The sequence below is a fragment of the Musca autumnalis genome, unplaced genomic scaffold (assembly GCF_047663935.1).
Source record: "Musca autumnalis isolate F117 unplaced genomic scaffold, ASM4766393v1 scaffold_4, whole genome shotgun sequence".
Classification (NCBI taxonomy): Eukaryota; Metazoa; Arthropoda; class Insecta; order Diptera; family Muscidae; genus Musca; species Musca autumnalis.
The window spans coordinates 217,427,470-217,451,402 of record NW_027411977.1 but is presented as its reverse complement, the minus strand read 5'-3'; the positions used below and the strand labels follow the sequence as shown (position 1 = coordinate 217,451,402).

At 31.5% G+C, this 23,933-nt stretch overlaps 1 protein-coding gene and 1 long non-coding RNA gene across 4 annotated transcripts in view; both read right to left on the bottom strand.

The window, feature by feature from the left end:
* The window catches only part of LOC141403902 (adenylate cyclase type 2-like), a 184,970-nt gene extending 172,226 nt beyond the window's left edge, over positions 1-12,744 (bottom strand). The window contains exon 1 of one of the 3 annotated variants that reach the window (XM_073986992.1): positions 12,278-12,744. In XM_073986992.1, the coding sequence (XP_073843093.1) occupies positions 12,278-12,464 (187 nt within the window). In that variant the 5' untranslated portion in view covers positions 12,465-12,744. The remainder of the gene's footprint in view (positions 1-12,277) is intronic. The other 2 variants (XM_073986988.1, XM_073986989.1) reach the window with 2 other exon arrangements.
* LOC141403903 (uncharacterized) lies at positions 1,459-7,216 on the bottom strand. The gene is made up of 3 exons (XR_012412917.1): positions 6,322-7,216; positions 1,905-1,975; positions 1,459-1,711 (listed from the first exon to the last, which is right to left on the bottom strand). It is a non-coding gene; the product is annotated as an uncharacterized lncRNA (long non-coding RNA).
* Positions 12,745-23,933: the final 11,189 nt, after the last annotated feature.

Sequence of the window (23,933 nt, the reverse complement as noted above, 5' to 3'; positions counted from 1 at the left end):
TTTTAGCCCCCATAAAGTTGGGAACTTTTTTAAAAAAAAACATTTTTAAGCACCCAAAGAGGTGGATATTTTTAAAAAAAAAAAGTTCAAGCCTTTAACAGATGCCCGAATTTTTATACCCTACACCACACAGTAGTAACATACAAAAGGAAACTAGATAGACCCATAGTTAATTTTGGGGATATATATATAATCACTTTCTGAGTCGATTTATGCATGTCCGTCCGTCTGTCCATGTATTTTTGTTCGCAACGTACAGGTCGCATTTTTTGTTCGTTTCAGCTGAAAATTGGGGACTACAACTTTTTTATTTAGCCATAGGAAGAACGCTATTGCTTTTGGTGAAAATCGGTTCAGATTTGGATATAGCTCCCATATATATTTTCGCCCGATTTCACGTATTTGCTGTTCCAAACACGCTATATAAGTCCGATTTCAATGATATTTGGAATGTCTGACTGAATTCGGTCTGGAAATAAATGTGCCAAATTATATCAAAATCGGTTAAGATCTGGATATAGCTCCGATTTATATTTTACATATTCACAGTAATGTAGGGTATCATATAGTCGGCACCGCCCGACTTTGATCCTTTCCTTACTGGTTTAAAAAATATTTTCAAGCCAATCTGCAAAAGCGCGAATTTTTTAAAACATATTTTCAAGACCTCCACAAAGTTGCGGATTTTTTACAAAATATTTTCAAGCCCCCAAAGGTGGGGAGTTAAAAAAATATTATCAAGCCTTTCGACAATGGAGTGGATTTTTTAAAAAATATTTCAAGCCCTCGGTGCGTAGACACAGTGTCAATATTCATACGCCAACGTGGACATCATTATTACGAACCATTCGTCATCCTCCCCCGTATTCATTACCTTCTAACTTTTCCTCAATACAAGTTCCTTCATCAAGAACAAAGTTCTTTGCCTAACTTTCTCTACTATTGCTGGAACTTGAAGTGGTTAAACTTTCATCTTTTTCCAGCAAAGTTGTTCGTTTGGTCATGTCAACGACCGGTAGTGTCATAAAGTGTTGATTGCTCATATTTATGGGAAATTCGAAAACAAAAGCTAGCTCAGCAACGGCAACGGCAACATGGACACACAGATAAACAATCTGGTAATTACCTACATCATTATGACCTCCATACAAACTATATTTTTGTAACCTCTAAATATAAAATATCATCGTCATCATCATCATCGCAAACAGCCTCAACTTTCAGGGTGTGAGAGGAATGGGTAAATTTTTTCTTGTCGCTTTCATTGTGTGCGGGTTAGTGAACATGACTTTGAGATAGTTGTTGAACGTTTTGGCAAATATGATAGGGGTTGAATGGGTAAAAGTAGGGAGAAAGTATGGAAATTCAGGGAAAATGGAAACAATTCATAGATTACTTCAAAAAATTCCGTATTGAAATTTTATCCATTTATCCATATATAAGTTAGCACATCCCTGCCGAACTAACAAACAACATTGTTGCTTGCTTGGCTGTGTTGTGTTCTTGCTAGGCTACATTGATGGAGTCGTGTTACGTCTAGTGGCGTGATCATGGTGTCAGCACTTTTTGTCTTTTATAACTTAAGTAGTTTAAGTAGAATAAGTTTTTGGATTTCAATAAAGAAACAGTTTATTTAAGCTCACCAAAAGACGAAGAAGTCTTTTATTGTTAACTGGCGCCCAACCGGGTTCAACCCTACAAATATGAAGATCTAAAAAAAAGAGATCTATCAGTTTAAATCAGTCCTACGAATATAAAGATCTAAAAAAAAGAGATCTATCATCTTAAATTTAAATTTTGCTGAAAAAGGAAGCTTTACTTAAAACTTGCTGGATTAAGAGGCCTCGCTTAAAATTTGCTGAAAAATCTAAGGATCTACTCTTTTTAAATAACGTAATACTTACTGAAAGTAATATTTACTGGAAGGAAGCCTTACTTAAAACTTGCTGGATTAAGAGACCCCGCTTAAAACTTGCTGAAAAATATAAGGATTTACTCTTTTTAAACAACATAAAGTCATGTAAGTGTGTCACTCATTGAATTTCAAAATTGTGTCCAAAACTGGTGGTATTAAGAACTTAATATTTAAGAAAAAACAAAGTGTAGTGCGTGTTTAAAACATTTTTATCTTTGTGCCAAAAAAAACAAACACAGTGATTTAGATCTTGTTATAGTCGTAACAATTTTTTGTTTGAAAAGACAATATGAATAGTGAAGAAATGACTGCATTAATAGAATCCGCTGTACGTACAGCGATTCTGGCATATAAAACAGAAGTCGACAAAAAAGTCGACGAGTTAACAAAAAAATTATCGTCCATTTCAGTAGGGCAAACAGATGTGAAACCATACGAAGACGTAAAAATTTATTCATCAATAACGTGTGATGAATCACTTGATATTATCAAATCTTTGCCCGAAAGATACGAAAGATACGTCTTTGCCACATCGTTTGCGAATAGGAATGATGAAAAAAAGTTAAGGTCTGAAACCTCAAAAAAAATTCAGCCAAGAAAACCGTCTGATAGTGGTTGGAACTATAAACAACAAAACTATCATAAACAGAAAAATCCACATTACGAAAATGGTGGTGATGCTAATTTACAGGCTAGAGATCAAATAGAGGACATGGACTTGGACCCAACTTCGTCTAAATTCAGACAACCGACCAATTATGGTAACGGTAAAACTTCTCACAGACAACCATTTAAGCGTCAAGCTGGGTCTGGCCGAAGTACGGGCCCAAAATTTCAAAAAGTCAATAATATGATTCCAGAATCCCATTCAGGAGAAGAGCAGGCGGGACACTATTGTGACATAGCTCAATCCGAATGTGGAGACATAAACGATGAAATAAATGAAGACCGTGACTATGTAAATTTTTTTGGAGGCAGGTCCCTACTACCGTTCATAAGGCGGACGATAGCAGGGAAACCAATACGCCTTTTAATTGACACTGGTGCTTCAAAAAATTATATAAAACCTCTCACTGAACTGAAGCATATAATTCCCGTAAGTACTCCTTTTTCAGTTCACTCTGTCAACGGACAAACTCCTATTAAACAAAAATGTTTTGTAAATTTATTCGGCATGAACTCTACATTCTTCATTTTGCCAACTCTAACAACATTTGATGGAATTGTGGGCTTAGACCTATTAAAGAAAATCAATGCAAACATTGATTTAAAAAAAGGATTTATCCTACATAATTCTGGCTCTGAACTAATTGAATTTTTTGAATGTAAAGATGTTAATTTTATAGACGTCGATAAAATTGATGTGCCTTTCGCAATTAAGGCGGATTTTCAGAAAATGTTAAAAAAACGAATAAAGGTTTTTGCTGATCCTAAAGAAGCACTACCTTATAATACAAATATCGTTGCTACCATTAACATGGAGAACGAAGAACCTATTTATTCTAAACTATATCCATACCCAATGGGTGTATCTGAATTCGTAAATTCAGAAATAAAAAAATTGTTGGCAGATGGTATAATTCGACCTTCAAGGTCACCATTTAATAGCCCAGTATGGGTAGTCGACAAAAAAGGTGTCGATAATCTAGGCAACCGAAACAAACGTCTCGTTATAGATTTTCGGAAGCTTAATGCCAAAACAATTAGTGATAAGTATCCCGTTCCGAACGTAGCAATGATATTATCAAATTTAGGTAAAGCAAAGTACTTTACCACTTTAGATCTGAAATCCGGGTTTCATCAAATTGAACTCGCGGAAAGAGATAGGGAAAAAACGGCATTTTCTGTAAATAACGGAAAGTACGAGTTTTGCCGTCTCCCATTTGGACTAAAGAATGCTCCTAGTATGTTTCAAAGAGCGATAGATGACATACTAAGAGATGAAATAGGCAAAACATGTTACGTTTATGTTGATGACGTTATTATTTTTTCAGAAACCAAAGAGGATCATGTAAAACATATCGACTGTGTTCTTAGGAAACTGCTCGATGCAAACATGAGAGTCTCTGTCGAAAAATCAAATTTTTTTAAATCTGAAGTTGAATACCTTGGCTTTGTCGTATCCAAAGAAGGTATAAAAACCGCACCATCAAAGATAAGTGCAATACAAAATTTCCCAGAACCAACGACGTTGTTCGCACTAAGATCGTTTCTTGGGTTAGCAAATTATTACAGATGTTTTATCAAGGACTTTGCCAAAATTGCAAAACCTTTAACTGATATTTTAAAAGGAGAAAACGGTAAAATTCCTGCAACCAAATCCAAAAAGGTTGTAGTCAATCTTAACGCCTTCCAACTGGATGCATTTCACAAACTGAAAAATATTCTATCTTCGGAGGACGTCATGTTGATGTACCCTGACTATAAAAAACCGTTCGACCTTACCACTGATGCATCAGCACAAGGTTTAGGTGCTGTCCTATCCCAAGAGGGAAGACCAATCACTATGATTTCTAGAGCATTGTCGGATAAAGAGTTGCATTTCGCAACAAACGAAAGGGAGCTTTTAGGAATAGTCTGGGCTCTTAAAACATTAAGACATTACCTCTATGGTGTGAAGACTCTTAACATCTTCACTGACCATCAACCTTTGACATATGCAGTTTCGGATCGTAATCCGAATGCAAAAATTAAGCGCTGGAAAGCTTTCATCGATGAACATAATGCAAACTTGTATTATAAGTCAGGAAAAGAAAATCAAGTTGCAGATGCGCTATCAAGGCAACTTGTCCATGCGTTGGAGAACGATAATTCGTCAGACATGGCAACAGTCCATAGTGAAGAGTCATTCACTTACACTATGGAAAGCTCAGACAAACCGGTCAATTGTTTTCGCAACCAAATCATTCTGGAAGAGTCGGAATTTCCCACCACTCGAAATTTTATACTTTTCGGAAACAAAACGAGACATATTGTACAATATAGAGATAAAAACGAAATATTGGCCAAAATTGTTGATGCAGTCAACACTGAAGTTGTCAATGCTATTCATTGCGGCCTACCTGTGTTGGCCCACATTCAACACGATTTGATTAGAATGTTCCCTTCAACGAAGTTCCGATTTTGTAGTAAATTTGTCTCTGACATTTTCAACCAATGCGACCAGAGAGAAATTGTCGTAAGTGAACACAATAGAGCTCATCGGGCAGCCCAAGAGAATGTTAAGCAAATCCTTTCAGACTACTATTTCCCCAAAATGGTGAAAATAGCGAATGAGGTTGTTGCCAACTGCAGGACATGTTCAAAAGCAAAATACAATCGGCATCCAGAAAAACACGTTATAGGAGAAACAAAGGTTCCTTCTTATTCCGGTGAAATTCTACATATTGATATTTATTCAACTGATAAAAACCATTTCTTAACTTGTGTGGATAAATTCTCAAAATTCGCTGTGGTACAGCCAATAGCGTCCAGAACGATTCTAGACGTAAAAGAACCAATTCTCCAATTAATGAATATTTTTCCAAATACCAAAGTTGTCTACTGTGATAATGAGAGGTCCTTTAACTCTGAGACTATCAGATCAATTCTGAAAAACAGGTTTAATGTAGATATTGTCAATTCACCTCCTCTACACAGCACCTCAAATGGGCAGGTAGAGAGATTTCATAGCACTCTTGCCGAAATCGCAAGATGCTTGAAAATAGAAAGGAAGATCGAGGATACCGTCGAACTCATCTTACAATCAACTATAGAATACAACCGAACAATTCATTCTGTCACGAATGAAAGACCTATTGATACGATACATTCTGCACCCTCTGAGGTAAAACAAAAGATTAAAGAGCGAATCTCTAACGCGCAAAACAGGCAGTTACATTACTTTAATAAAAGTCGTCATGACAAAGTTTACAATGTGGGGGATAAAGTCTTTGTTAGGAATAATCGTAGACTTGGAAATAAAATGACACCACTTTATGAAGAAGCTACTGTCGAAGCAGATTTGGGGACAACTGTCCTAATAAAGGGGAGGGTAGTCCATAAGGACAACCTCAGATAAATTTTAGTTTATATTGATAAAATGTTTTTTTCTGCTTTTGTTTTTTACCTAGGCTGTTATGAAATTTTAATGGCCAGAAATCGGATGATAGTTATGGAACTACAAAATATAATTTTATCCGTAACTTTAGCTAAAATAAATATTGTAAATCCAACAGTTTTGGACCAGGACGATTTAAAAATATTTATAAAAAATCAGAGCAATGAGCAACACACAGATTTCACCATATCAGAACTAATGTCTTTGTCTAAAGTAAAAGTAATATCAAATGAATATTGTTTGTATTTTATCATTAAATATCCTATTCCAATAAGAACATGTCAGAAAATTTCTTTATTCCCAGTACCTCACGATAATAAAATTATCCAATTCGCTGACACCAACACTGTAGTAGACTGCGAAGGCAAGACGTATTCAGCAACAAATTGCAAGCAAACAATATCTTCAACCTATTGTCAACTTATGCCAAGCGAAACCTGCGCTCAACAACTCATATCGGGTGAATCAGCACACTGTAATACGCAAAGCAATAATCTTGATAAAGTGGCAGAAATCGACGATGGAATTATCATTGTCAATGACGCTATTGCAGAAGTGAAAGAAGCAACCGAAAATGTAAGAAACATAAACGGCACATTCCTCATAACCTTTGAAAAAATGTGACTGTCAATGGTACACTATTCGTAAATAGAAACAACATTGATATGCGGAAACCAGGAACACCATCATTCCCCTCAATTATTATAAACAACCACAGTGAAATTTTAAGTTTGTCATCTATCCATCAGATGAACTTGCAAAACTTACAATATATTGGCGACCTTGAAAAAGATGCAAGAATGCGACCAATTTTAGTTGGCGGTGTTGTTTTTATGAGTATCGGAATACTCCATTTCATATTGTGCCTCGTCAAACGTAGGACAAAGATAAGAGAACAACAAAGATTTAAATCTGCCGTAGCAATGGCTATAAAGAAGACCGAGGACGGCCTCCACTTAAGTGAGGGGGTAGTTAGCACATCCCTGCCGAACTAACAAACAACATTGTTGCTTGCTTGGCTGTGTTGTGTTCTTGCTAGGCTACATTGATGGAGTCGTGTTACGTCTAGTGGCGTGATCATGGTGTCAGCACTTTTTGTCTTTTATAACTTAAGTAGTTTAAGTAGAATAAGTTTTTGGATTTCAATAAAGAAACAGTTTATTTAAGCTCACCAAAAGACGAAGAAGTCTTTTATTGTTAACTTATAATATCGAAAAAATTTCCTATAGAAATTTTATAGATAATATCGAAAAAATGTCCTATAGAAATTTTATCGATAATATCGGAAAAATTTCCTATAGAAATTTTATCGATAATATCGGAAAAATTTCCTATAGAAATTTTATCGATAATATCGGAAAAATTTCCTATAGAAATTTTATCGATAATATCGAAAAAATTTCCTATAGAAATTTTATCGATAATATCGGAAAATTTTCCTACAGAAATTGTATCGATAATATTGGAAAAATTTCCTATAGAAATTTTATCGATAATATCGAAAAAATTTGCTATAGAAATTTTATCGATAATATCGAAAAAATTTGCTATAGAAATTTTATCGATAATATCGGAAAAATTTCCTATAGAAATTTTATCGATAATATCGAAAAAATTTCCTTTTGAAATTTTATCGATAATATCGAAAAAATTTCCTATTGAAACTTTATCGACAATATCGAAAAAATTTCCTATTGAAATTTTATCGATAATATCGAAAAAATTTCCCATTGAAATTTTATCGATAATATCGAAAAAATTTCCTATAGAAATTTTATCGATAATATCGAAAAAATTTCCTTTTGAAATTTTATCGATAATATCGAAAAAATTTCCTTTTGAAATTTTATCGATAATATCGAAAAAATTTCCTATAGAAACTTTATCGACAATATCGAAAAAATTTCCTATTGAAATTTTATCGATAATATCGAAAAAATTTCCTTTTGAAATTTTATCGATAATATCGAAAAAATTTCCTATTGAAACTTTATCGACAATATCGAAAAAATTTCCTATTGAAACTTTATCGACAATATCGAAAAAATTTCCTATTGAAATTTTATCGATAATATCGAAAAAATTTCCTATAGAAATTTTATCGATAATATCGAAAAAATTTCCTATTGAAATTTTATCGATAATATCGAAAAAAATTCCTATTGAAATTTTATCGATAATATCGAAATAATTTCCTATTGAAATTTTATCGATAATATCGAAATAATTTCCTATTGAAATTTTATCGATAATATCGAAAAAATTTCCTATTGAAATTTTATCGATAATATCGAAAAAATTTCCTATTGAAACTTTATCGATAATATCGAAAAAATTTCCTACTGAAAATTTATCGATAATATCGAAAAAATTTCCTATTGAAATTTTATCGGTAATATCGAAATAATTTCCTATTGAAATTTTATCGATAATATCGAAAAAATTTCCTATTGAAATTTTATCGATAATATCGAAAAAATTTCCTATTGAAATTTTATCGATAATATCGAAAAAATTTCCTATTGAAATTTTATCGATAATATCGAAAAAATTTCCTATAGAAATTTTATCGATAATATCGAAAAAATTTCCTATAGAAATTTTATCGATAATATCGAAAAAATTTCTATATGAAATTGTGTCGATTTTATCGATAAAATTTCTATAGGAAATTTTGTCGATTTTATCGATAAAATTTCTATAGGAAATTTTGTCGATTTTATCGATAACATTTCTATAGGAAATTTTGTCGATTTTATCGATAAAATTTCTATAGGAAATTTTGTCGATTATCGATAAAATTTCTCTAGGAATTTTTTTCGATTATCGATAAAATTTCTATAGGAAATTTTTTCGATTATCGATAAAATTTCTATAGGAAATTTTGTCGATTTTATCGATAAAATTTCTATAGGAAATTTTGTCGATTTTATCGATAAAATTTCTATAGGAAATTTTGTCGATTTTATCGATAAAATTTCTATAGGAAATTTTGTCGATTTTATCGATAAAATTTCTATAGGAAATTTTGTCGATTTTATCGATAAAATTTCTATAGGAAATTTTGTCGATTTTATCGATAAAATTTCTATAGGAAATTTTGTCGATTTTATCGATAAAATTTCTATAGGAAATTTTGTCGATTTTATCGATAAAATTTCTATAGGAAATTTTGTCGATTTTATCGATAAAATTTCTATAGGAAATTTTGTCGATTTTATCGATAAAATTTCTATAGGAAATTTTGTCGATTTTATCGATAAAATTTCTATAGGAAATTTTGTCGATTTTATCGATAAAATTTCTATAGGAAATTTTGTCGATTTTATCGATAAAATTTCTATAGGAAATTTTGTCGATTTTATCGATAAAATTTCTATAGGAAATTTTGTCGATTTTATCGATAAAATTTCTATAGGAAATTTTGTCGATTTTATCGATAAAATTTCTATAGGAAATTTTGTCGATTTTATCGATAAAATTTCTATAGGAAATTTTGTCGATTTTATCGATAAAATTTCTATAGGAAATTTTGTCGATTTTATCGATAAAATTTCTATAGGAAATTTTGTCGATTTTATCGATAAAATTTCTATAGGTAATTTTGTCGATTTTATCGATAAAATTTCTATAGGAAATTTTGTCGATTTTATCGATAAAATTTCTATAGGAAATTTTGTCGATTTTATCGATAAAATTTCTATAGGAAATTTTGTCGATTTTATCGATAAAATTTCTATAGGAAATTTTGTCGATTTTATAGATAAAATTTCTATAGGAAATTTTGTCGATTTTATCGATAAATTTCTATAGGAAATTTTGTCGATTTTATCGATAAATTTCTATAGGAAATTTTGTCGATTTTATCGATAAAATTTCTATAGGAAATTTTGTCGATTTTATCGATAAAATTTCTATAGGAAATTTTGTCGATTTTATCGATAAAATTTCTATAGGAAATTTTGTCGATTTTATCGATAAAATTTCTATAGGAAATTTTGTCGATTTTATCGATAAAATTTCTATAGGAAATTTTGTCGATTTTATCGATAAAATTTCTATAGGAAATTTTGTCGATTTTATCGATAAAATTTCTATAGGAAATTTTGTCGATTTTATCGATAAAATTTCTATAGGAAATTTTGTCGATTTTATCGATAAAATTTCTATAGGAAATTTTGTCGATTTTATCGATAAAATTTCTATAGGAAATTTTGTCGATTTTATCGATAAAATTTCTATAGGAAATTTTGTCGATTTTATCGATCAAATTTCTATAGGAAATTTTGTCGATTTTATCGATAAAATTTCTATAGGAAATTTTGTCGATTTTATCGATAAAATTTCTGTAGGAAATTTTGTCGATTTTATCGATAAAATTTCTGTAGGAAATTTTGTCGATTTTATCGATAAAATTTCTATAGGAAATTTTGTCGATTTTATCGATAAAATTTCTGTAGGAAATTTTGTCGATTTTATCGATAAAATTTCTATAGGAAATTTTGTCGATTTTATCGATAAAATTTCTATAGGAAATTTTGTCGATTTTATCGATATATTTCTATAGGAAATTTTGTCGATTTTATCGATAAAATTTCTATAGAAAATTTTTCTATAGAAAATTTTTTATCGATGATCAATAAAATTTCTATAGGAAATTTTTTATCGATGGTCAATAAATTTACGGAACATTTTCTTGATTTCTTACTGAAATTTCATCTATAATAGGGTCTGCCGTAGATCCTTTCTGAAAGAAAGGGTGCTTCTATATACCCTTTCTAAAAAAAGGGTTCTTCTATAGACCCTTTCAAAAAAGGGTTCTACTATAGACCCTTTCTAAAAAAGGGTTCATCTATAGACCCTTGTAAAAAGAATGGGTGCTTCTATATACCCTTTCTAAAAGAAAGGGAGCTTCTATATACCCTTTCTAAATAAAAAGGGAGCTTCTATGGACTCTTTTTGAAAGAAAGGATGCTTCTATAGACCCGTTCGGAAAATAGGGTGCTTTTATAGACCCTTTCTCAAAGAAAGGGTCCTTCTATACACGCTTCCTCAAAGAAAGGGTGTCTCTATAGACCCATTCTGAAAAAGGGTGCTTCTATAGACTCATTCTAAAAGAAAGGGTGCTTCTATAGACTCTTTTTGAAAGAAAGGGAGGTTCTATGGGCTCTTTTTGAAAGAAAGAGTGCTTCTATAGACCCCTCTTGGAAAAGGAAGCTTCTATAGATCCCTTCTGAAAGAAAGGGTGCTTTTATCGACCCATTCTGAAAAAAGGGTGCTTCTATAGACCCCTCCTGAAAGAAAGGGTGCTTCTATAGAAAAGGTGCCTCGATTATCCATAAAATTGTGATAAGTTGTTGTTTTTTCGACCTTATTATCGACACAATGTCTATAGGAATTTTTTATCGATACAATTTCTATAGGAGTTTTTTCGATTATCGATAAAATTTCTATATTCTATATTTCTGTATTTCTATTTCGATAAAATCAAAAAAAAAAATATCCTATAGAATATTTGTCGATTTTATCTATAAAATTTCTATAGGAAATTTTTTCGGTTATCGATGAAATTTCAATAGGAAATTTTTTCGATTTCAATATGAAATTTTTTCGATTATCGATAAAATTTCAATAGGAAATTTTTCGATTATCGATACAATTTCAAAAGGCAATTTTTCGATCATCGATAAAATTTCAATCTGAAATTTTTTCGATTATAAGTAAAATTTCATTAGGAAATTTTTACGATATTATCGATTTCTCCCTTCCTTCATCGATAGTGTGAACCAGTGTTGTAATTGCCTTTGTTGTTGTCACTTTAAACATGATATAACATGACACCCCCTTAAACCCCCAGGGCAACATAACCAAGTGAAGGAAACAAAACGAAACACGAAATAAATATTGCACGCCATGCTGCGTGTAGAGGAAATAACTTTTGTGCGGGACAGTTTATGCTACAATTTAATTCTTAATTAGTTTATAACGTCCCAACCTGTCTCTCCCCCTGCGCTATCACTCACCACAAATATCACCCTTTTGGAAAATGCGATTATAAACTTGACCGCTTTTATATTCGAGGGGACAATGGGGAAATTTGAAAAAATGCTAGGGGTCAACCACCACAATCTTCCTTTAATTTAATAATTCAATTAAACCTAACCTCAACTAATGATGATCACAGTTTAATATCCATTTAAGGGGCCAAGAAGAAATACATTTTTGCTATTAACCCCTTCCTTATCTTATGTATCTTCACTTACCTGTGGTACCATTTTCACCGCCATCATTTAAATCCTCCGTATCCGCATTGCCATTTGCCGCCTTATTGGCCATTTTTGTTTTCAACGCACCACCTCCAGCACCAGCAGATGCTGCTGGTAGCCCCTGGGTCTTTGCAGTATTTATGCCATTTTCCGTTTTCACAATCTCCACATTGTGTTTAACCATGGTTGATATCAAAAATATTTTTTTATTTCGCTTCTCCCCTCAAATTCACTTCTTTGGTTCACTGGGAGTTTCAAACATATTTCAAAATGAGGGGATTTTTAAATTACTGCAAAGGGGATTTTAATTTGATTTATTAACTTCAGACGTTTTGCTTTTTATGTTGAAATATTTTCAGGATAGGGGGAGCATAGCACCTTAATTAACCTGTAATGAGAAATATTTTTAGAGAAGAGAAATTAATTAGTCTCCTTTTTGAAATGAAAATATAAAATATTTCAGAAATTTCTATATAATCTTAGGGTTTGGTTTGGGAGGCTTGAAAATATTTTTTAAAAATCCACGCCTATGATGGGAGGCTAGCAAATATTTTTTTAAAAAATCCACGCCTATGATGGAAGGCTAGAGAATATTTGTTTAAAAAATCCTCGCCTATAATGGGAGGCTAGAAAATATTTTTTAAAAAATCCACGCCTTTGATGGGAGACTTGAAAATATTTTTTAAGAAATCCACGGCTATGTAGGAGGCTAGAAAATATTTTTTAAAAAATCCACGCCTACAATGGGAGGCTAGAAAATATTTTTTAAAAAATCCACGCCTATAATGGGAGGCTAGAAAATATTTTTTTAAAAAATCCACGCCTATGATGGGAGGCTAGAAAATATTTTTTAAAAAATCCACGCCTATAATGGGAGGCTAGAAAATATTTTTTAAAAAATCCACGCCTATAATGGGAGGCTATAAAATATTTTTTAAAAAATCCACGCCTATAATGGGAGGCTATAAAATATGTTTTAAAAAATCCACGCCTATAATGGGAGGCTAGAAAATATTTTTTAAAAAATCCAGGCCTATGATGGGTGGCTAGAAAATATTTGTTTAAAAAATCCACGCCTATGATGGGAGGTTAGGAAATATTTTTTTAAAAAATCCACGCCTATGATGGAGGCTAGAAAATATTTTTTAAAAAATCCACGCCTATAATGGGAGGCTAGAAAATATTTTTTAAAAAATCCACGCCTATGTTGGGTGTCTTGAAAATATTTTTTGAAAAAATCCACGCCTATGATGGGAGGCTAGAAAATATTTTTTAAAAAATCCAGGCCTATGATGGGTGGCTAGAAAATATTTGTTTAAAAAATCCACGCCTATGATGGGAGGTTAGGAAATATTTTTTTAAAAAATCCAGGCCTATGATGGGAGGCTAGAAAATATTTTTTTAAAAAATCCACGCCCATAATGGGAGGCTAGAAAATATTTTTTAAAAAATCCACGCCTATAATGGGAGGCTAGAAAATATTTTTTAAAAAATCCACGCCTACAATGGGAGGCTAGAAAATATTTTTTAAAAAATCCACGCCTATAATGGGAGGCTAGAAAATATTTTTTAAAAAATCCACGCCTATAATGGGAGGCTAGAAAATATTTTTTTAAAAAATCCACGACTATGATGGGAGGCTAGAAAATATTTTTTAAAAAATCCACGCCTATGATGGGAGGCTAGAAAATATTTTTTTAACAAATCCGCGCCTATGATGGGAGGCTAGAAAATATTTGTTTAAAAAATTCACGCCTTTAATTGGAGGCTAGAAAATATTTTTTAAAAAATCCACGCCTATGATGGAGGCTAGAAAATATTTTTTTAAAAAAATCCACGCCTATGATGGATGGCTTGAAAATATTTTTTTAAAAAAATCCACGCCTATGATGGATGGCTTGAAAATATTTTTTTAAAAAAATCCACGCCTATGATGGATGGCTTGAAAATATTTTTTTAAAAAAATCCACGCCTATGATGGATGGCTTGAAAATATTTTTTTAAAAAAATCCACGCCTATGATGGATGGCTTGAAAATATTTTTTTAAAAAAATCCACGCCTATGATGGATGGCTTGAAAATATTTTTTTAAAAAAATCCACGCCTATGATGGATGGCTTGAAAATATTTTTTTAAAAAAATCCACGCCTATGATGGATGGCTTGAAAATATTTTTTTAAAAAAATCCACGCCTATGATGGATGGCTTGAAAATATTTTTTTAAAAAAATCCACGCCTATGATGGATGACTTGAAAATATTTTTTTAAAAAAATCCACGCCTATGATGGATGGCTTGAAAATATTTTTTTAAAAAAATCCACGCCTATGATGGATGGCTTGAAAATATTTTTTTAAAAAAATCCACGCCTATGATGGATGGCTTGAAAATATTTTTTTAAAAAATCCACGCCTATGATGGATGGCTTGAAAATATTTTTTTAAAAAAATCCACGCCTATGATGGATGGCTTAAAAATATTTTTTTAAAAAAATCCACGCCTATGATGGATGGCTTGAAAATATTTTTTGAAAAAAATCCACGCCTATGATGGATGGCTTGAAAATATTTTTTTAAAAAAATCCACGCCTATGATGGATGGCTTGAAAATATTTTTTTAAAAAAATCCACGCCTATGATGGATGGCTTGAAAATATTTTTTTAAAAAAATCCACGCCTATGATGGATGGCTTGAAAATATTTTTTTAAAAAAATCCACGCCTATGATGGATGGCTTGAAAATATTTTTTTAAAAAAATCCACGCCTATGATGGATGGCTTGAAAATATTTTTTTAAAAAAATCCACGCCTATGATGGATGGCTTGAAAATATTTTTTTAAAAAAATCCACGCCTATGATGGATGGCTTGAAAATATTTTTTTAAAAAAATCCACGCCTATGATGGATGGCTTGAAAATATTTTTTTAAAAAAATCCACGCCTATGATGGATGGCTTGAAAATATTTTTTTAAAAAAATCCACGCCTATGATGGATGGCTTGAAAATATTTTTTTAAAAAAATCCACGCCTATGATGGATGGCTTGAAAATATTTTTTTAAAAAAATCCACGCCTATGATGGATGGCTTGAAAATATTTTTTTAAAAAAATCCACGCCTATGATGGATGGCTTGAAAATATTTTTTTAAAAAAATCCACGCCTATGATGGATGGCTTGAAAATATTTTTTTAAAAAAATCCACGCCTATGATGGATGGCTTGAAAATATTTTTTTAAAAAAATCCACGCCTATGATGGATGGCTTGAAAATATTTTTTTAAAAAAATCCACGCCTATGATGGATGGCTTGAAAATATTTTTTTAAAAAAATCCACGCCTATAATGGGAGGCTAGAAAATATTTTTTAAAAAATCCACGCCTATGATGGGAGGCTTGAAAATATTTTTTAAAAAAAAATGCCTTCGATGGTGGCTTGAAAATGCTTTTTAAAAAATCTACGTCTATGGTGGGAGGCTTGAAAATAGTTTAAAAAAAATAGAAAATATTTTTAAAAAGAAAAAAAGTTGTCCAAATTTATCAATAATTGGACCTTTTGCAATGTTATATTCTGGAGGCCATAACTTCTAAAATAATAAAAAGATCTCAGTAAAAGAAACTGATTTTATAAGAACGACACCTACTCTTTAAAATATGTATGAATTATTTTTTATAACTGACCAAATACTAAGATATTGTAAACAGAACAAAATTGCCCAAATGTATCAATAATTGGACCATTTTCCATTGTCGTATTCTAGAGGCCAGAACTTCTGAAATTATAACTGGATCTCAGTGAAATCAATTGGCATAGAAAGAAGATCTTCATTTTTGAAAATTTACGCGAATTGTGGTGATGCAGCCGACCAAATACCATAGATATCGTAAAAAGTACAAAATTTACCAAATTTCGCAATAATTGAATATTTTTGCATGGTCACATTCTGGAGGCCATAACTTCTGAAATCTTCAATGCGTTCTGTAAAAAAACTATTGGTTTTGAAAGAAGACTATCTATTCTTCAAAATTGGTATGAATTATGTAGAAGTTGCTGAGAAAATACCAGAGATATGGTAAAAAAGTTGAATTTGCCCAAAATGCATCAATAATTGGATATGTTTCTATGGTTATAGGCTGGAGGTCATAACTTTCGAAATAATGGGTGTATCTTAATGAAATTACATGATTTTAAAAGAAGGACATCTCCTCTTAAAAGTTAATATGAATTACGTTAATATTGCTGACCAAATAGCAGAGATATTACCAAAATTTAAAAGTTGCCCAAGTTGACCAATAATTGGACATTCTTTCAAGATTATATTCTGGAGGTCATAACTTCTTAAATACTCAGTATATCTTAATCAAATAACATTATTTTGAAAACAGAGCATTTCGTTTTGAAAGCTGATATGAATTATGTTGATATTGCTAACCAAATACCAAAGATATGGCCAAAATTTTAAAGTTGCCTAAGTTGACCAACAACTGGGTGTTTTTCCACGGTTATATTCTGAGAGCCATAACTTCTGAAATAATTAATGGATCTTAAAGAAGTTACCTGGATCTTAAAGAAGTTATCTCTTCTTTAAATTTTAAAAGAAACGTTTTGACATAACTGACCAAATACTAGAGATATCGTAAAATAACAAAATTGACCAAATTTTGCAATAATTGGGTATTTTTTATTGATCACATTCCTGGACACATAACTTCTGAAATAACAAGTTGATCTCAATGAAATCAAAGGGGTTTGAAAGCAAAACACCTCCTTTTTAAAATTTGTGTAATTTATGTTGACGTAGCTGACCAAATACCAGAGATATCATAAAATTACCAAAATTGCCCAAATTTTGCAATAATTGGGTATTTTTCCATGGTCACATTCCTGGGGCCATAACTTCTGAAATAATAAGAAGATCTCAATGAAATAAATTAAGATTGAAAGAAGAACATCTTTTCTTCAAAATTTGTATGATTTGTGTTGATGTAGCTGACCAAATACCAGAGATATCGTAAGAAGAACCAAATTGCCCAAATTTATTAATAATTGGAAATTTGTCCAAGCTCACATTCTAGGGGCCATAACTTCGGAAATAATTAGAGTATTTCAATAAAATAAATTGAGTTTAAAAGAGGATTATTTTTTCTTCAAAATTTAAATAAATTACGTTGATATAACTGACCAATTACCAAAGATATCACCAAAATTGAAAAGTTTCCCAAATGTATTAATAATTGGAATTTTCTCCTTATTCACATTCTAGGGGCCATCACTTCTGAAATAAATAATGGATATCAATGAAATAACATGATTTTGAAATGTGATCATGTCCACTTCAAAACTGCTACAAACTATTTTAATGTCGATGACCAAAATGTCCGAGCTATCGCCATATTAACAAGCTATTCCAAATCTTTCAATAAAAAGAAATTTTTTCAAGGTCACTTTCCGGAAGCCATAACTTCCGCTATGGCCTATCTCTATTTGGAAAAATTATTTTTAACAGGTTTTCACTGCTTCCTCTTGTTCTGAATTAATTTTCGATGACCTCATTATCTACCATTTCACATATGACTATCTTCATCGTAACAATTAAATAAAAAATTTATTTAAAACAGAATTTTAATACGCATTTAATATACAAAAAAATTTTGTTTAATTTTAAATGATGTTCATTCAAATAAATATTTCAACAGATTATAAAAAAACCTATCACAGCACGTTCCAATGGCGCACTTTTTCCACCATCAATTTTGTGATATGTGATCTCGTTATGGAGATAAACAAATGTGAAAAAAATCCCATTTAATTCATTTAATTATTGCTTGCTTGTAAATTAACAACAAATTAAAGGTAATTATAGAAGAGATTATCAAGAAGAAACCAAATAACAACAACACATAAAAGTAATGGAAATTTATTCGAAAACATTGGATTGATTATTTTAAATCAATAAATTCCTGTAAATATAAAGAGGTTTTCAATTTACAGAAAAAACTGTGGTTGGGTTTAAGGCTTTGGCTTTCCAAAAATATGTTGCATATTTTTAGGTGGTATATTTTGAGGCACCAAATTTGTAGAGAATGTGGTCTAATTTTAGACTTTGTTGCACAATAAGGATATGTGGTGTATTTTAACGCTTTAATTTTTTTGGGAAAAAATGACCAATTTAAAAGCTCTTAATTCCTAAAAATAAACGAACTTTTTTTGGTCCATTTATTTATAATTTATCAAATTGATTTGAAATAATTTTTGCAATTAATTTCACAAAAAAGTACAAAAAATATTACACAATACTTATAACAGATCCAAACACTTAATATCCCTGATCATTCCGCTAAGTTGTAGCAATGCATGTTCCGACAATTATCTAATTAAATTTTGAAATGCCATAACAAGCGGATCGTTTTGTTGGTAGCTGTGAGTTTTTCATGAATTGTTGTCATTTTTTGTTGTTGCTAAAATAAAATTATTATTAATTGCCCTCAGTGTCACAATTAAAGATAAAATCAATTTTGTGTTAAACGAGATAGAGCCGATAGTTTAGCTCTTGGACACCTGGCAATGCTGATGTAATTCAAATCAAATTGGTATTTGACCTTTTCTTATATAAATTTTTATACAAAAATTATTTTTAATTATAAATTGTTAATAATAGATCCCGTAAGGCTTAACTTAGTCTTAACCAAGTATCTTAGTCCTTGGAGGTTACAGAGAAAAGGGAATCCTTTTAATAACTAACTTTAGCTCATAACTTTTAAAGCCTTAACACCAAACTTCACAATTTGTTGTTCTGTTTATCTTATCCCCTAGGGTTGTTTTATCCTTTATCACGGCCTTAATTTTGCTGCTCATTACTAACGCCACATAAATTCAGCTTCCATTTGTCTTAATTCCTTTTTTGTTTTGTCAGTTCAGCAACAGTTTCAGTTGTTAGCCAGTCTCTCACTTAACTATTGGTCATTTATTGTCAATGATTTTGTCTTATTATTGTTTGTGCTTGGAATTAAACAGCAAATAAATTAATTACACTAAGCGACAAAGGGATATTTTGCAAGCAGAGGACTTAAAATAGGAATTCAAAAATAGACTTCAATTTCTGAAGTTATGGCCTCCAGAATTTCAATTAGGAAAAATATCCAAATATTGGTCAATTTGGGCAAATTTAAAAATTTGGGTATTACTCTGATATTTGGTAGACCACATCAGGATGATATGTTTTAATTTTGATGTGGATATGTCCTTATTTCAAAATCAACTTATTCTATTAAGGTACATTATTCATTTCCGAAGTTATGACATCTGGAAAATGTACCGCGAGAAATGACCAATTATTGATAAATTTACGAGACTCCCAACATAGGCGTGGATTTTTAAAAAATATTTGCTAGCCTCCCATCATAGGCGTGGATTTTTTAAAAAAATATTTTCTAGCCTCCCATCATAGGCGTGGATTTTCTAAAAAAATATTTTCTAGCCTCCCATCATAGGCGTGGATTTTTTAAAAAATATTTTCTAGCCTCCCATCATAGGCGTGGATTTTTTAAAAAATATTTTCTAGCCTCCCATCATAGGCGTGGATTTTTAAAAAATATTTTCTAGCCTCCCATCATAGGCGTGGATTTTTTAAAAAATATTTCCTAGCCTCCCATCATAGGCGTGGATTTTTTAAAAAATATTTTCTAGCCTCCCATCATAGGCGTGGATTTTTTAAAAAATATTTTCTAGCCTCCCATCATAGGTTTGGATTTTTAAAAAATATTTTCTAGCATCCCATCATAAGCCTGGATTTTTTAAAAAAAAATTTTCTACCCTCCCATCATAAGCTTGGATTTTGTAAAAAATATTTTCAAGCCACCCATTATAGGCGTGGATTTTTTAAAAAATATTTTCCAGCCTCCCATCATAGGCGTGGATTTTTTAAAAAATATTTTCAAGCCTCCCATCATAGGCGTGGATTTTTTTAAAAATATTTTCAAGCCTCCCATCATAGGCGTGGATTTTGTAAAAAATATTTTCAAGCCTCCCATTATAGGCGTGGATTTTGTAAAAAATATTTTCTAGCCTCCCATCATAGGCGTGGAATTTTTAAAAATATATTTTCTAGCCTCCCATTATTGGCGTGGATTTTTTAAAAAATATTTTCTAGCCTCCCATTATTGGCGTGGATTTTTTAAAAAATATTTTCTAGAATCCAGTCATAGGCGTGGATTTAAAAAAAATTCTAGCCTCCCGTCATAGGCGTGGATCTTTTAAAAAATATTTTCTAGCCTCCTATCATAGGCGTGGATTTTATAAAAATATTTTCTAGCCTTTCATCATAAGCTTGGATTTTTAAAAAAAAATATTTTCTAGCCTCTAATCATAAGCGTGGATTTTGTAAAAAATATTTTCTAGCCTTCCATCATAAGCTTGGGTTTTTAAAAAATATTTTCTAGCCTCACATCATAGGCGCGCCGCCCATCAACATAATTCACATCACGTTTCAAGAAGAGATTCTCTCCTTTCAAAATCATGCAATTTCCTTAAAGTACAATTTCAGTTTCAGAAGTTATCGCCTTCAGAATATGACCCTGGAAAAATATCCAATTATTGCTCGACTTGAGCAACTTTAAAATGTTGGTGATATCGCTGGTATTTGGTCTGCTTTATCAACATAATTCATATCAGTTTTGAAGAACAGATATCCTACTTTCAAAATCAAGTCACTTCGATACGATGCACTTACAATTACAGAAGTTACGGCACCTATAATATGATCATGGCAAAATTCCCAATTAATGACAAATTTGGGCAATTTCAATATTTGCACGATATCTCTGGTATTTGGTCAGCTACATCAACATAATTCATACCATTTTTAATACAAAGATGATCTCCCTTCAAAACGACGGAATTTCATTAAAATCTACTTAATATTTTAGAAGTTATAACCTCTGGAATATGACCATGGAAAAATATCCAATTATTGATAAATTTGGGCAACTTTATAATTTTGGCGATATCTCTGGTATTTGGTCCGCTACATTGACATAATTCATTCCAGTTTTAAAGAAGAGATGACCATCATCTTATGTCATAAGATTTTAGTATTCGAATCTTTGTTGACTTGTGTATGTTTCCGTTACAAATGTATTCTTTGTAATGAATCGACATGTCTGGGATTTGTCTTTCCACTTCCACGAACTGTAGTAGCCCATTGGTTTTGCCTTCCTTCAGTTTTGTCTTGTTTCTTTGTATCTTCCATTACGCCTACCACTTTGTTTTTTTTGATTTGTGATTTTTTCCCATTACCTTTAATTTCAAATAAACAGCATCAGAGTTCTAATCTTCGGAGAGGCAAAAAAGTGCAAAGTAAGTTTTAGCTTAATCAAAACGTTTTTTTTTGTGCGGAGGGCGTTTAAGTGGAAGAATGTTAATAAGGGCTGATAACTGGTTTTCGTTAAAAGGCATTGAAATGTCAAGAATAAATAAAATCCACCCAGAACGAAGAATTTGGGATTTAATATGTACAAAATTTTCAAGGGTCATTACACAAAGAAACGTGGATTTTTTGAAGAATATTTTTCAATGGACCTCAAGACCACATAGCGTGGATTTTTTAAAGAATATTTTTCAATGGACCTCAAGGACCACATAGCGTGGATTTTTTAAAGAATATTTTTCAATGGACCTCAAGACCACATAGCGTGGATTTTTTAAAGAATATTTTTCAATGGACCTCAAGACCACATAGCGTGGATTTTTTAAAGAATATTTTTCAATGGACCTCAAGACCACATAGCGTGGATTTTTTAAAGAATATTTTTCAATGGACCTCAAGACCACATAGCGTGGATTTTTTAAAGAATATTTTTCAATGGACCTCAAGACCACATAGCGTGGATTTTTTAAAGAATATTTTTCAATGGACCTCAAGACCACATAGCGTGGATTTTTTAAAGAATATTTTTCAATGGACCTCAAGACCACATAGCGTGGATTTTTTAAAGAATATTTTTCAATGGACCTCAAGACCACATAGCGTGGATTTTTTAAAGAATATTTTTCAATGGACCTCAAGACCACATAGCGTGGATTTTTTAAAGAATATTTTTCAATGGACCTCAAGACCACATAGCGTGGATTTTTTAAAGAATATTTTTCAATGGACCTCAAGACCACATAGCGTGGATTTTTTAAAGAATATTTTTCAATGGACCTCAAGACCACATAGCGTGGATTTTTTAAAGAATATTTTTCAATGGACCTCAAGACCACATAGCGTGGATTTTTTAAAGAATATTTTTCAATGGACCTCAAGACCACATAGCGTGGATTTTTTAAAGAATATTTTTCAATGGACCTCAAGACCACATAGCGTGGATTTTTTAAAGAATATTTTTCAATGGACCTCAAGACCACATAGCGTGGATTTTTTAAAGAATATTTTTCAATGGACCTCAAGACCACATAGCGTGGATTTTTTAAAGAATATTTTTCAATGGACCTCAAGACCACATAGCGTGGATTTTTTAAAGAATATTTTTCAATGGACCTCAAGACCACATAGCGTGGATTTTTTAAAGAATATTTTTCAATGGACCTCAAGACCACATAGCGTGGATTTTTTAAAGAATATTTTTCAATGGACCTCAAGACCACATAGCGTGGATTTTTTAAAGAATATTTTTCAATGGACCTCAAGACCACATAGCGTGGATTTTTTAAAGAATATTTTTCAATGGACCTCAAGACCACATAGCGTGGATTTTTTAAAGAATATTTTTCAATGGACCTCAAGACCACATAGCGTGGATTTTTTAAAGAATATTTTTCAATGGACCTCAAGACCACATAGCGTGGATTTTTTAAAGAATATTTTTCAATGGACCTCAAGACCACATAGCGTGGATTTTTTAAAGAATATTTTTCAATGGACCTCAAGACCACATAGCGTGGATTTTTTAAAGAATATTTTTCAATGGACCTCAAGACCACATAGCGTGGATTTTTTAAAGAATATTTTTCAATGGACCTCAAGACCACATAGCGTGGATTTTTTAAAGAATATTTTTCAATGGACCTCAAGACCACATAGCGTGGATTTTTTAAAGAATATTTTTCAATGGACCTCAAGACCACATAGCGTGGATTTTTTAAAGAATATTTTTCAATGGACCTCAAGACCACATAGCGTGGATTTTTTAAAGAATATTTTTCAATGGACCTCAAGACCACATAGCGTGGATTTTTTAAAGAATATTTTTCAATGGACCTCAAGACCACATAGCGTGGATTTTTTAAAGAATATTTTTCAATGGACCTCAAGACCACATAGCGTGGATTTTTTAAAGAATATTTTTCAATGGACCTCAAGACCACATAGCGTGGATTTTTTAAAGAATATTTTTCAATGGACCTCAAGACCACATAGCGTGGATTTTTTAAAGAATATTTTTCAATGGACCTCAAGACCACATAGCGTGGATTTTTTAAAGAATATTTTTCAATGGACCTCAAGACCACATAGCGTGGATTTTTTAAAGAATATTTTTCAATGGACCTCAAGACCACATAGCGTGGATTTTTTAAAGAATATTTTTCAATGGACCTCAAGACCACATAGCGTGGATTTTTTAAAGAATATTTTTCAATGGACCTCAAGACCATAGCGC